At 42.4% G+C, this 13,972-nt stretch overlaps 1 protein-coding gene across 5 annotated transcripts in view; it reads left to right on the top strand.

The window, feature by feature from the left end:
• The window catches only part of COL14A1 (collagen type XIV alpha 1 chain), a 187,387-nt gene that overhangs the window by 47,013 nt on the left and 126,402 nt on the right, over positions 1 to 13,972 (top strand). For all 5 annotated transcript variants that reach the window (XM_014580808.4, XM_006137507.5, XM_014580806.4 and 2 more), the window contains 4 exons: positions 1,898 to 2,053; positions 7,475 to 7,594; positions 9,678 to 9,842; positions 10,669 to 10,830. In XM_014580808.4, coding sequence (XP_014436294.3) covers positions 1,898 to 2,053; positions 7,475 to 7,594; positions 9,678 to 9,842; positions 10,669 to 10,830 — 603 coding nt within the window. The remainder of the gene's footprint in view (positions 1 to 1,897; positions 2,054 to 7,474; positions 7,595 to 9,677; positions 9,843 to 10,668; positions 10,831 to 13,972) is intronic.

The following is a 13,972-nucleotide window of genomic DNA, read 5'->3' as shown; positions in this document are numbered from 1 at the left end:
TTTAGCAGAGTGGTGAGGTTTGGACTGTGGTCCCCAGAAAGTCTCAAGTTGCCAGCCCTGGTGATCCTATTAAAATGGGGGTCATCACTCATGACTCAATAGTTTGCAAACCACTGCAAGAGGGATTCAGGGATGCAGGGCACTTTATTCTGCTCACCTGAGCCATGCCTCTCCCCGCTGTTGAGACCTAGCTGTGCTGGCTAGAGGTGCAGCATATGTACTCTGCATACTGTGGTAAGTGTAGACATACCCCTGGAGGCAGTTTATAGTGCACGTTGACCTTCTGTACTTTTTGACTCACTTATCCCCAACATGTCCTCATTCATCCCATTCCCCATTGAATGTTGTGAGGAGTTTGCGACATTCCTACTTTCAAACATAAAAAAGATTATTCCTTGCTGCTGCCAGACATCCAGCATTTCCTTGACATACTTGCATGACAGCTCCCCGTTCATTTTCCTTCTTTCGGCCATGCTGTCTATCAGTATCTATTGTCCCGCACCACAAACATTCTCTCCATCTCTGAATCCATTTCAGCCCCTCCTCTGGCCATGAAATTCCATGATTTTCCCCTGGCTGTGAGATGTTATAACCATCCACTCTTCTGCTTAATCTGCTGCATCATTTTGCCTTCTCTCAGCTGCCTCCCTACAACTTTCACTGTTGAATGTTGCAGTTTCACTTGTCTAGCCTAGTATGTCAGGAACAGTTTTATATTTATCTCTTACCCTAAAGGCGTCCTGTTGTCTTAGCCTGTGAGTGACTCTAAACCCTATTTAACTTTGTTACCTTTTCCCTGTTACCACTTTCCTCCATTTTCCCTGTAATTTAATGAAGCCAGCAAGAATATTAACAGACATCACTACTTTGTCTTCTGTAACTCTCCATTTATATATATATCACTTTTCCTTTCTGCTTGTATAAGAGACTGGGCCAGATTCTCAGCTGAATTGAATTCAACAGAACTCTATCCTTCTCTACCAGCTGATGACCTGCCTACTTGGTACAGCTTTTTAGAAGTATCTATGTTTCTATGATCTATCCTACTTCATACATACTATGGTAAACATAATCTATATTCTGTGCAGTCTAGTCCAGTGCATATATCCCCAGGAATCAAAATGTAAACATGAACTGCTATTTGATACTATTGTACTAATATATCAGTTTATGCTTTTTTTTTTTTTTCCTGGAACAGTCTCTTTTTAAGTAATCAATACTTTTTCTAAAAAAATAATTGTATACAATCAAATAAGAGTGTAGAATGTACTGGCAATATATTATTAGTATATTTTAATAACTTTGCTTAGCATCCTTTTTATGGTCTATAAAATACTATATTGTCTGTTAGGGTATGTCTACACTACCCTCCTAGTTCGAACTAGGAGGGTAATGTATGCATACCGCACTTGCTAATGAAGCCCGGGATTTGAATTTCCCGGGCTTCATTAGCATAAGCGGGGAGCCGCCATTTTTAAATCCCCGCTGCTTCGAACCCCGTGCAACGCGGCTACACGGGGCTCGAACTAGGTAGTTCGGACTAGGGTGCCTATTCCGAACTACCGGTACACCTCGTTTCACGAGGAGTAATGGTAGTTCGGAATAGGAACCTAGTCCGAACTACCTAGTTCGAGCCCCGTGTAGCCGTGCTGCACGGGGTTTGAAGCAGCGGGGATTTAAAAATGGCAGCTCCCTGCTTATGCTAATGAAGCCCAGGAAATTCAAATCCCGGGCTTCATTAGCAAGTGCGGTATGCATACATTACCCCGCTAGTTCGAACTAGCGGGGTAGTGTAGACATACCCAGAGATATTAAACTTAGAAGGAAAAAAACTCAAACTTTTCATAGATTTAGTATTGTTGAGATTAAATTTTATTTTTCATTTTATGATTTACAGAAAATCAGTTCACATGTAAAACTCCAGCAATTGCAGACATTGTGATCTTGGTAGATGGCTCATGGAGCATAGGCAGATTCAACTTCAGACTCGTCCGGCTTTTCCTGGAAAATCTGGTTGGTGCCTTCAACGTGGGTTCTGAGAAAACAAGAATAGGTAAAGATTCTAAAGAAAATTCTGCAATTCTGTACATTTACAATTGAGTTAAAACAACCAAGAAAACCACAAAATCTCCTTGATTGTCAAGGTAGTAATGAACTTAATCCCTATTTGTACATCTTTGTCATGAATAAAAATATGAGGGTCCTAAAAGCACTATATACACAGAATTTCCATTTAAATCACTGGAAGTAACAAGCATGAAATGCTTATAAGATTGGACCCGATCAGTCTACACAAGGTGTGTGAATATAACAACATAAAAACAGCCATATTAGGTTAGACCAATGGTCTGTCTATCCCAGCATCTTGATTCAGCAGGAGTGAACAGAAATTTGAATGACCTATCCCCATTTGTCCAGTTCCAGCTTCTGGCAGTTGGAGGTTTAGGAATGCCAGGAGCAGAGTTGCATCCCTGACCCTATTGGCTAATAGCAACTGATGGATCTGTCCTGAAGTAACATATCTAATGATAGGGTTTTTTGTCCTTCCCAACATCCCCTGGCAACCAGTTCCACAAGCTGACTGTGTGTTAATGGGAAGCTGCACTTCCTTTTGTTTGTTTTGAAGTGACATCCTGAGTTCTTGTCTGATGTGATGGGAGAATAACACTTTTTTTCTTCAGACCATTCATGATTTTTATAGACTTTGACCATGTCTTGACTCATTTCTAAACTGAACGCTCACAGTTTTTTTAATCGGTCTTCATATGGAACATGTTCCATACCCCTTATCACTTTTGTTACTCTTCTCTGTACCCTATTCTAATTCTAATCTATTTTATGAGCGAGGGCAACCAGAACTAGTATTCAGATGTGGAAGTACCATGGATTTATGTGATGGGTGGGGAACCTACGGCCTGTGTCGCTTTCCATGTAGCTTGTCTTGATCCAGCCCGCGAGGCTTGGGCTTCCTCTCCCATCTGCAGCAGGATGAGCCAGTGCTGATGCTCCAGCCATGCGCTGCGGCACTGAACCTTGGTGCCCCTTCCCTGCATGGCTGGAGTGCCAACCCCTGCTCCCAGCTGCTGGGGTAAGGAGAGCCCTGAGCTCTGCACTGGGAATGGAGCACAGGAAAGTTCTTTCCCCTGTGTTGCTTTGCAGGCTTCACTCCCATGACCCCCATTGGCAAGAAATCCTAGCCAATGGGATCTGTGCCTGCAAGCACATAGTAGGTACCCCTATCCCCTGCTCCAGACCTCCCAATCTACATCCCCTGCTCACTTCTGCACCCTGATCCTCAAACCCTCTGCCCCTTCCGTCTGAGATCCACCCCCACCATCACCAGCTCCTGCATCCTCTTGCCCAGACCCTATATCCCCAGCCTTCTCCCTCCTGCCCACACCTTCCACCCCCAGTCTGCTCCTTCACCCTCTCTCCCTCCCAGACTCTGCACCTCCACCCTGCTCCTATACACCCTATCTTACATCTAGATCCTGCATCCCCATCCTCAACCGGCTCCTGTATCCTATCTCCCACCCAGACACCAAACCCTCACCCCCAGCCTGCTCCTGCATCCAACCTCCTATGCAGACCCTGCACCCTCCACCCTGCTCCCTGGCAGCTCTATCCCACACACCGAACCCCTAATTTTTTAACCCAGAGTCTAGAGGGGTCTCACAAAATCCGCTAGCATGGGGCCCTCAGAAGAGTTAATCCAGACCTGGGGGAAGTCCTGAGCTGTGGTGCCACCCTCTCTGTGGGGTTCCATTGCCAAGGTGGCCCTGGCATCCCGAGTTGAATGAGTGAAATTAATGTCTCTCTCTTTTTTACTCTTGGGGGCCAAGTCTGTGAGGTTTTTGGACCCTGACTGATTTCTCTTTGGTTAATAGCCCCCAACCTAGAAAAGGTTCCTAACTCTGATTTATATCATTGCACTGTGATATTTTTTGTCTTATTTTCTATCCCATTCCTAATATTCTGTTAGCTCTTTGACTGCTGCTACACATTGAGTGGATGTTTTCAGAGAACTATTCACGATGAGGCCAATCTCCCTCTCTTTTTGTCAGCTAATTTATAAACCATATTTTTATATGTCTAGATGGGTTTTTTCTTTTCCAGTGAGCACTACTTTGCATTTATCAGCACTGAATTTCATTGATCATCTACAAAGACATACAAAGTGATCTCACAAAACTAGATGAGTTCTAGTTCTGTGAGATCCCTTTATATGTCTTATTTAATTCCAGAGCTGATGATAATCTTGACTAATTTTGTATCAGCAATTTTTGCCACCACATTGTTCCTTCTCTTTTCTAGCTTATTTGAGAATATGTTACACAGCACAGTTCTGAATGCAAATCCTGGGAGGACCCTGCTATTTACATCTCTCTATTGTGAAAACTAGCCAATTATTCCAACCTTTTCATTCCTATCTGCTGCTGATCCATGAGAGAAGTCTCCCTATTCTACCATGACAGCTTAGTTGGCTTAAGAGCCTCTGGTGAGGGACCTTGTCAAAGACTTTCTGAAAATCCAAGTGCACTGTATCAACTGGATCACTTTTTGTCCACATCTCTTGATTCTCTCAAAAAATAATAGAGAGGTGAAGCATGATTTCCTTTTACCAAACTGTGTTGACTTTTCCTCAACATATCACATTTGTGTCTAAAAACTCTATGCCTTATTATAACTTAATACAATTTGCCTGGTACTGACGTTAGGATAACTGTCTTACACTTGCTTCAGGGGGTAGCTGAGTTAGTCTGAACAGAAAAAACAACAAATGGTCTGGCAGCACTTTATAAACTAACAAAACATGCAGATGATATCATGAGCTTTCATGGGCACAGCCCACCTCTTCAGATGACGAGTGGGCTGTGCCCACGAAAGCTCATGATATCATCTACGTTTTGTTAGTCTATAAAGTGCTGCCAGACCATTTGTTGTCTTACACTTGCCAGGGCTGCCTCTGGATCCTTTTTTAAAATTGGTGTTACATTAGCTACCCTCTAGTCCTTTGGTTCATAGATTGATTTAAGTCAGTGGTTCCCAACCTTTTTTATACCATGCACCAGCAAACTCATTCAAAAACTGTTGACGGACCAGCACTGAAATATTTGCATATTCATTATGGTAATTTTAGCCCATGGTTTATCAGGCAAATCAAAGGAGGCAGGACATGCTGGTTAGCAAGAATTTGAAAAATTGCTGCTTGTGCACATTTTAAAAAGAATAGTTGCTAATACTTGTTAAAAAGTATTCTCTGGTTAAAACTTTTGCCTCAATTGCACCAGAATTAAAGAGCAGCAGTTAACAAGTCTGAGAGGGCAGACGCATTCTACACATTCATATTTTCCTAGGCACTTAATAATGCATAATAATAATGTGTGTACCCACTGGCTGGAAATAGCTGGAGGTTAGGGGGACACTCACACTGGGCTGCCAACTGCCCCACTCACCCTGCTGCTGCCTGGGGAAGTGGGTCAGAAGGGAATTCCGTGGGAGCCCCAGTGGGTGGGGCTAAATAAAAGCTGGGGATGTGGCCCGGCCATGTGCCGCAGCCCAGCAGATGGGGGTTCAAGGCCCGTGGCCAATCCGTGGACTGGCTGTTGGGAACCACTGATTTAAGTAATAGATTACATTCCATAATTATTACTTCTACAATTTCATATCTAAGTTCTTTCCAAACTCTTGGGTGAATGCCATCCCGGTGATTTATTACTAGGACTGTCAATTGACATGCATTAATGCCTGTGATTAATGCAGTCCAGGATTAACGTGTTAAATTTTTAAGCATTAGTGCTGCTGCTGCTGCGCTTCAAAGGGGCAACGCAACGTGGAGTCTGGGATCAGCCGGGGAGTCCCCAGCTGACCCTGGGCTCCACTGCCCCTTTGAAATGCGCAGAAGTGGCATTTCAAAGAGGCAGCCACCTCACAGCTGAGCTGAGGATCAGCTGTGCGGTGGCTGCCACTTAGAAATGCCCCTTCCACTTGTGTCAAAGGGGCAGTGAAGCCCAGGGTCAGCTGGGGACTCCCCAGCTGATCCCGGGCTCCACGTGGCATTTCCCCAGAACCCAGGATCAACCGGGGAGTCTCAGCTTCAAGGGGCAGCGCTGCATGGAGCCTGGGGTCAGCTGGGGACTCTAGCTGATCCCAGAATCCATGCAGCAGTGCCCTGTTTAAACGCCACCATGGATTTTCAAAGGGGAGGCGCATGTGATTAATCATGATTAAATTTGTTAATCTCTTGACAGCCCTACTTATTACTATTTCATTGATCAGTTTGTTCTAAAACCTCTTCTATTGGCACCTCAGTCTGGGACAGTTCCTCAGATCTATCACCTTAGAATAATGGCTTGGGTGTGGGGATCTTCCCACATCCTCTGAAGGGGAGACCAAAGCAAAGAATTAATGTAAGGACTGCACAACAGCCTTGTCTTCTTTAAATGCTCCTTTAGAACCACAAGCACCCAGTGCCCCGCTCCTATAGTTTGGATAGTTTCTCAGGCTTCCTGCTTTTGCTGTACTTTTATCTTCTAGTTTTTCTGTCTTCAGTGAGCTGCACTTTAAATTCTTTCATGACCTGCCCTATAATATTTTTATACTTGGCTTGCCAGAGTTTATGCTCCATTCTGTTTTCCTCAGTTGGTTTTGAGTTCCAATTTTTAAAAGATGCCTTTTTGCCTGTATCTGCCTGCATGATGACATTTTTTGGGTACTCTTACTGGTCTTTTTTAAATTTTGGGGTATACATTTAATTTGAACTTCTCCTATGTTGTTTATAAGAAGTTCATATGAGATTTATGAATCTGCAAGCATTTCATCCTTCTGACTGTTCCTTTGCATTCTGTTTAACTTGCTTCCTCACTTTTGTGTCTCTTTATCTCTTCCAAAAGTGACCATATATTAATCTCAGGTTCTAATCCAGTACTTTTTGAAGTCAACAGAAGCACTCCTATTGACTTCAATTGGCATTGGATCCGGCTGTTACAGTAAGAGGAATTTTGAAATGAAGAAAGTGCCAACAGATGGTTTCTATCATGTTTAAAATCAATTTGAACAATATATTATATCTGTTTAGCTACTTACATCTTAACCTCTTCAAGGAGGCATTTAATGAAATTGTTCTCTTTCATGAAATGAATTCTGGGGAGAAAGCCTGAAAAAAAAAGCACATTACTTTTTACTTAAATTCCTTAGCACTTGAAAGAAAACCCTAGAAAATACATTGTGGAATTGATATCCAGAATGACTTGGGGAGTAATAAATTCTTCTTTAGATTAAAGAGCCCTGTTGTGATAACAGGCTACTGAAAGCCTATACAGGAAAAAATGAATCTCATGCAAAGTATTTATTTCTGGTTCGTGAGGTGTATTTATTTGAAAAAGGATTTCATGCAAAGTATTTATTTCTGGTTCGTGAGGTGTATTTATGTGAAAAGGAATCTCATGCAAAGTACTTATTTCTGGTTCACTAGGACTTGCTCAGTTTAGCGGAGATCCCCGAATTGAGTGGCATCTGAATGCCTTTAGTACAAAGGATGGTGTTTTGGATGCAGTGCGTAATCTGCCATATAAGGGCGGGAATACATTAACAGGTACAGTATGTATTTTTGCATTAGCCATGTGTTCCAAAATATGCCAAGCTGCATTGGCTTAAAGTATTGGGGGCTTGTTCTGTTTCTTATGGGACAATGTGCATTTTGAAGTGTTTATTTTTGTGTTTATTTTTGAAGTTTGCCTAAGAATTTGATCTGAAGGAGCTGCAGCCATAAGGAATCTTATGGACTCCCATTAACCTTCATGGTATTGAAACCATGCTTGGCACTTTGAACATTTAATAGTGGATAGCTGCGAAATACTTGTCAACATGATAAAATGTATATTCGCTGAATCCCATAGCATCAGTGCAGCACTTAATAGTCCTGGCTCTCTTGTCTGGCGAATGGCAGAGTGATTGAGTCAGAAATGGCATTACATACATTGTTGCCAAACTATTTTTCCCCAGAAAGGCATAAAAGTTTTCCATTTTCTCCTCCACCAATCACTGTATTGGTAGAAGAAATTATTATACTTGGACTGGGAGAGAAGGGCTATCTAGTGGTACTATAACAGAACTGATGCCTGATAGAAATATAAAAAAGCAAGTAATAAATCCACTATTATTACTATATTCTGACATTAGAGGTGGCTTTTGCCTAACTTCTTTTCATATAGCTTCACAATAACTTCCAAATTAGAGCCAAGTTGTCTCCCTTAAATCAGTAACAATCAATTTTTTGATGTTTGTTTAATATAAGCTTTTCCTCAGCTTGTGAATGTAGAAAGATGTAAAATAAAAGATTGTACTTGTCAACTGGGGTTTTCTAAGTTCTCACTTACTTTAATGCCTTTGTTAAGTGGTGAATGGGTTTTGTGCAAGACTTCAGTACTGGGTGAATTTTCCCCATAAAACTTAGCACAGATATCTCCCAGGGACTCCAGTGGGAACTGAGGGCAATGAAAACTGCTCTGGATCTGTCCCATATTCAGCAAAACTAGAAGAACCACTCCAGGGAGGTTTTTCAGGTTCAGGCATGAAATTAACAATCTGATTTCCTGTCTCAGTGACTTCTGCTGACAAAACAACTGAAGGCAGTTTCATTACAGACATATCTGTAATTTGACCAGAATTTCTAAAAATGTGTCACACAGAATTTATATGTTACTCTTTGAAATACCAGTTCAGCAAATTACTTCAATGCGTGCTTACCTTTGAGCATGTGAATAGTCCTGATGCTTTCAAGCTTGGAAAGTCAGTGTTAATAGTAAGCATGTTTTTAGTCCTTTATTGAACTGGTACCCTAATTTACTGATAGATGAAATCCTCTAACTTTCCCAGTGGGATAATATGCAATGTAGATGTATCCATGTTGTTCCCAAGATCTTAGGGTATGTCTACACTACCCTCCTAGTTCGAACTAGGAGGGTAATGTAGGCATACCGCACTTGCAAATGAAGCCCTGGATTTGAATTTCCCGGGCTTCATTTGCATAAGCGGGGCTCCGCCATTTTTAAATCCCCGCTCGTTCGAACCCTGTGCTGCGCGGCTACACGCGGCACGAACTAGGTAGTTTGAACTAGGCTTCCTAGTTCGAACTACCGTTACTCCTCATTCCACGAGTGAATCCCGGGCTTCATTTGCAAGTGCGGTATGCCTACATTACCCTCCTAGTTCGAACTAGGAGGGTAGTGTAGACATACCCTAAGAGAGACAAGAAGGGGGTGAGGTAATATTTTTATTGGACCAAACCTCTGTCCAACAGAAGAAGAGCTCTGGGTGGCTCAAAAAGTTTTCTCTCACCAATAGAAGTTGTCTCAATGAAATAAATTACCTCACCCACCTTCTCTCTCTGGTGACATAAGGCACGTGAATAGCCAAGTAGTCTGTTTTAATTTCAAACGAGTTTCTATTCTCTGTTATAAATCATTTTATTGATTGGAAGGTTGTTGAGGATTTGGAACAGTACACTTTTAAGTGAAAATTTGTTCTCTTTGCTACATTATATTCAGTAGGAGACTTTTCAGCATTCTTTGTGTAGAAAATTAAACTTCAAAAAATCAATAAAAATATCAATGTTACATAGGCAGGGTATTTTTTGGACAAATTTATTTATTTGTTTGTTTATTTGTTTGTTTTAGGTCTTGCCTTAACTTTTATTTTGGAGAACAGCTTTAAGCCTGAAGCAGGGGCAAGATCCAATGTGTCCAAAATTGGTATATTGATCACAGATGGAAAATCCCAAGATGATGTTATTCCACCTGCTAAAAATCTGCGTGATGCTGGTGTTGAATTGTTTGCCATTGGTACGCATTCTAATGTATCTGTTTATTGCATTATGTCTATCTAGTGCAGGTATTCTCAAACTTCATTGCATCTGGAGCCGCTTTTGACAACAAAATTTGTTGTAGAACCTCAGAAGAGGGGACTGAAACCAGAGCCCAAGTGGGCAGAGATGGGGTGGGGGGGAGGAGGGGAGAGCAAAGCCCAAGCCTGTAACCTAACCCCACTGTCCAGGGTTGAAGCCACTGGGTTTTGGTTCTTGTGGTGGGACTCAGGTTTCTGTTTGGCTCTGGGCCCTAGCGATTCTAAGACAGCTCTGGGGTTTTGACCCACTTTGGACTCCAAACACACAGCTTAAGAACTACTGATCTAGTGTATTTATCAGTATTCTGTTATGTTTCTATCTGGATTAAGCATCATCAACATACTTTGGAAAATATAAACTTTTTTCAGTATCCCCAGACTGTAAATGTAACTGGCATTTTAGCAAATATATGCTAGTATCATCAGAATACTAAAAGATGTCATTAACAATGTTCCCCTAATTTTTTCTATCCATGAGTGGAATAAATTTTGCTATGTGTATCAAGGCCTATGCAGATGTACACCACTCATAAAATCTCATGCTGCCAGGTGGGATGCTCGGCGCGGCACGGGGTTCGAACCAGCCGGGATTTAAAAATGGCGGCGCCCGGCTTATGCAAATGAAACCCGGGAAATTCAAATCCCGGGCTTCATTTGCAATTGCGGTATGCCTACATTACCCTCCTGTTTTGAAATAAGAGGGTAGTGTAGACATACCCACACTGATTTCTTTTGTTGCAAACATTTTTTTCTCTCCACGGTAAGGTGTGAAGAATGCAGATATAAATGAACTCAAAGAAATTGCCTCTGAACCAGACAGTACTCACGTCTACAATGTTGCTGACTTTAGTTATATGAACACCATTGTTGAAAGTCTTACTAGAACAGTGTGTTCAAGAGTGGAAGAACAGGAAAAGGAAATCAAAGGTAAATAAGAAACAAGATAACTTTACTTTGCTTGATCATGATATTATACCAGCAAATCCAGTTTTAGAATAGGGACACTTTTTAACTGGTTTCTGACATTTTACTCATTCTATGTATATTTTGCCACCAAAATATCAAGAGAAGGTATTTTTCTGGAGCATATTTCATGTGTGTGCCAATATCTTTTATCTTTTGCTTAGTTCTAGGATAGTAATTTGTCTTTTGTTATTATAGTGTTAGGTGACATGAAAAAAAAGTGCATTCATTCTGCTGTAGCTATCACCCGTGAACAGGTGTGAAGGAGTGAAGAGAGGAGAGCTTGGTATTACAGAGGTGAAACAAAGCCTTTTGGCTCAGCTAGCCCTCCCCGCTTTATCTATAGCCAATGCCAGGCTCGGAGGCAGGATAAAAGGAAGGAGCTGGGTTCAGTTAGAGGCTGACCAGAAAGGAGACATGAGCATGGTCCTGCTGTCTGCAGGACAGGAACCAAAGCCTGTCCACTTGGCCAGCCACTAGAGCACGTAAGCCTCCAACCCCACCCACACCGGTTTAAAGGGGGAAACCTGCTAAAACCCAAGCTGAGGGGAGAATCTGGACTCTTGGGGCCACACCCCAAACACAAGACTGTATTCATACAGTGGGCTGGAGTTTCTAGGTAGGGCACCAGCAGCAGAGGTCTTCACCCTCTTTTCTGCCGACTAACTCTGGGACCTAATCACTAGGGGTATGTCTACACAGCTGTTTTTCTGAAAAAACTTCACTTACGTCCATACTGCAATCACGTTCTTTCAAAAAAAAAAAAATGGAAAGAACAGAGGGGATTTTCTGACATTGGTAAACCTCTTTCTACAAGGAAGAAGCCTTTTTCTGAAAGAGCTCTTTCGTAAAAAGGCTTGTGTGGATGGGGAAGAGGAAGTTCTTTCAGAAGAAGAGGAAAGAGGAAAAAGCACAGGTGCCCTGGTGGCTACTCCATCCATAGTAATCACAGATTAAATGCGAGATAGTGTCCATTCAGTGTGGATGCTGTCTTTTGGTTTTTCGATGTGCTTCGGCAGTGTGGACGCGCTCTTTTGGAAGAAGTTTTTTTGGAAGATCTCTTCCGGAAAAGCTTCTTCCAAAGGAAGCCTGCAGTCTAGACATAGCTAGGCTGCCCCACCAAAGACACCAGTCGCAACAGTTAAAAAGAGAGTCTCTTCCAGTGTGCAGGTTTGCGATGAACTATAGCAAGAGAAGGAGTAAAGCTAATTAAGGCTGTGCCCTGGATTCCATTCTAATTCCATGTTTCCTTAGTCTCATAACTTTTCCAAACGTTCACCTTTCAATTTGAAGTTTCCCAGGCTTGGTCTCTATATAAAGTTGAACTTTTAAAATCTCTGAACAAAATCACAGAAACACCACACCCAGCATTTTGGAGTACAAGAAGAAGTGGTGGGGGGAAAAGATACAAGCACAAAAAAATTCTGCTGATCTTCAGACCTGAGCACCTGCTTCAGAGCACCTGCTTCAGAGCACTCTGCTTCAGAGCACCTGAAAATGTGAGGGGTAGAATGTTGAAATTTGTCAGAGGAATGGCACTCCTTGAGAAAGTACCTTTAAAATGTTCCAGAATAATGTATTTGAACTGGCCTGTAAAAATTGTGCAAATGCCACATGCATTTCCCTAAGCATATAAAATGCCCCACTGAGGAAGGTTGTGCATATATCTGCAGTGGTGCTCTGAAAAGATGTTGCATTACAGACTTCTCTCTTCTCCCCTGGGACTGCTAAGAATTATATAGATGACAAAGAGATCTGTGAGCAGTGGATTGGAATAGATGGCCATCAAAAGGCTCATGAACCAATGAAATCTGTGTGTGTGTTTGGAGGGGGAAGGGGAGGGCTTGCTGAAGTAGATGGCTTCTCAGTCCTGTCAGATCTATATGAGACCAGAAAGGTCAGGTTAAGGTACTCAACTCCAGCTACGTAAAATACTTGGTTTACCTTAAGCCAAGCTTTGTGTCATCTTCATTGAACAAATGCTCCCGTCAGCTTCCCTTACTCCTTGCAATTGCGAGGCACTAGAGCTACCCTCCACGTTTGATTTAGCAGGTCTTAATTAGACCCACTAAACTGAATGCCAAAAGATTGATCTCTGACGCTGTAAGTGGAGACATGGCCTCAGACGCTACCCCACCTGCAGAGTTGCCAAGGAACACAGGGGGAGACGCTACCTTGCTGAGATCTGTAGCAGGTTCACAGCTCTGGGGATTCCTGGGTGGTTCTGGAACTTGGAAGAGTGTTGGAAGCACCTGGGGAGGGAGTGAATGCATGGAGAGCCAAGAAATTTGGGAGAACCATTACAGTTGTTACAGTGTTTATGCTGAAACCTTTGTGTGTGTTGCATGTAAAGTTTTCCACATAAACCAATGGAAGCCTGGTCCCACTGTGAACTGTATGTATATGATTTATTTATTTATTACTAGAAGATTTACCCAGCATTGCTCGGATCCTTAACTCAATTAATTTTTCTTTTTTGAAAAAAAAAAAAAAGAAAAAGAAATATACACACTTCGTTGCTCTGCAGGCATGAGGGGTTCAGTATGCAGGCTACCCTGAGGAATGATCACTACCCGAGCCCTCTCTCACCACAGGTTCATCTGCCCCCTGCACTCTCCAGCCAGAGTGAGGAATGGAGCAAACTGTGCACTTTCCCCTTGCTCCAGGGTGAAACGGAACTGCCAGCAATGTTCCCATAAGAATAGGGGGAGCTTAAAGGGTGCTTGGGGGTGGGAGACTTGGGTCTGGGGCAGTCCCAGACCACAGGGGTGCCCCCAACAAAGCTCTTTCACCTGCCTGGAAATCCGGTCTCTCTTCTGTATGGTTTTCTGAGAAGCAATCTCATTTTCCTGGCACAACCCTGACCTTGCTTTAGGCTATGATAAAAGGAAGCTGTATACCAAATTTGGTGGTCTTAGCTCTTGCCATTTAGGAGGAGTTCTTGAACAGACAGAGAGATGGACAAATTATCTCAAATATATAAGGGTACGTCTACACTACAACGTTAATTCGAACTAACTTAGTTCGAATTAGTTAATTCGAACTAAGCTAATTCGAATTAACGCGTCTGGAACTAAAAACTAGTTCGAATTAGCGTTTTGCTAAT

The sequence above is a fragment of the Pelodiscus sinensis genome, chromosome 2 (assembly GCF_052426305.1).
Source record: "Pelodiscus sinensis isolate ZL-2025 chromosome 2, ASM5242630v1, whole genome shotgun sequence".
Lineage (NCBI taxonomy): Eukaryota > Metazoa > Chordata > Testudines > Trionychidae > Pelodiscus > Pelodiscus sinensis.
The sequence above is the reverse complement of the archived record's forward strand: the minus strand, read 5'-3'. Positions and strand labels throughout refer to the sequence as shown.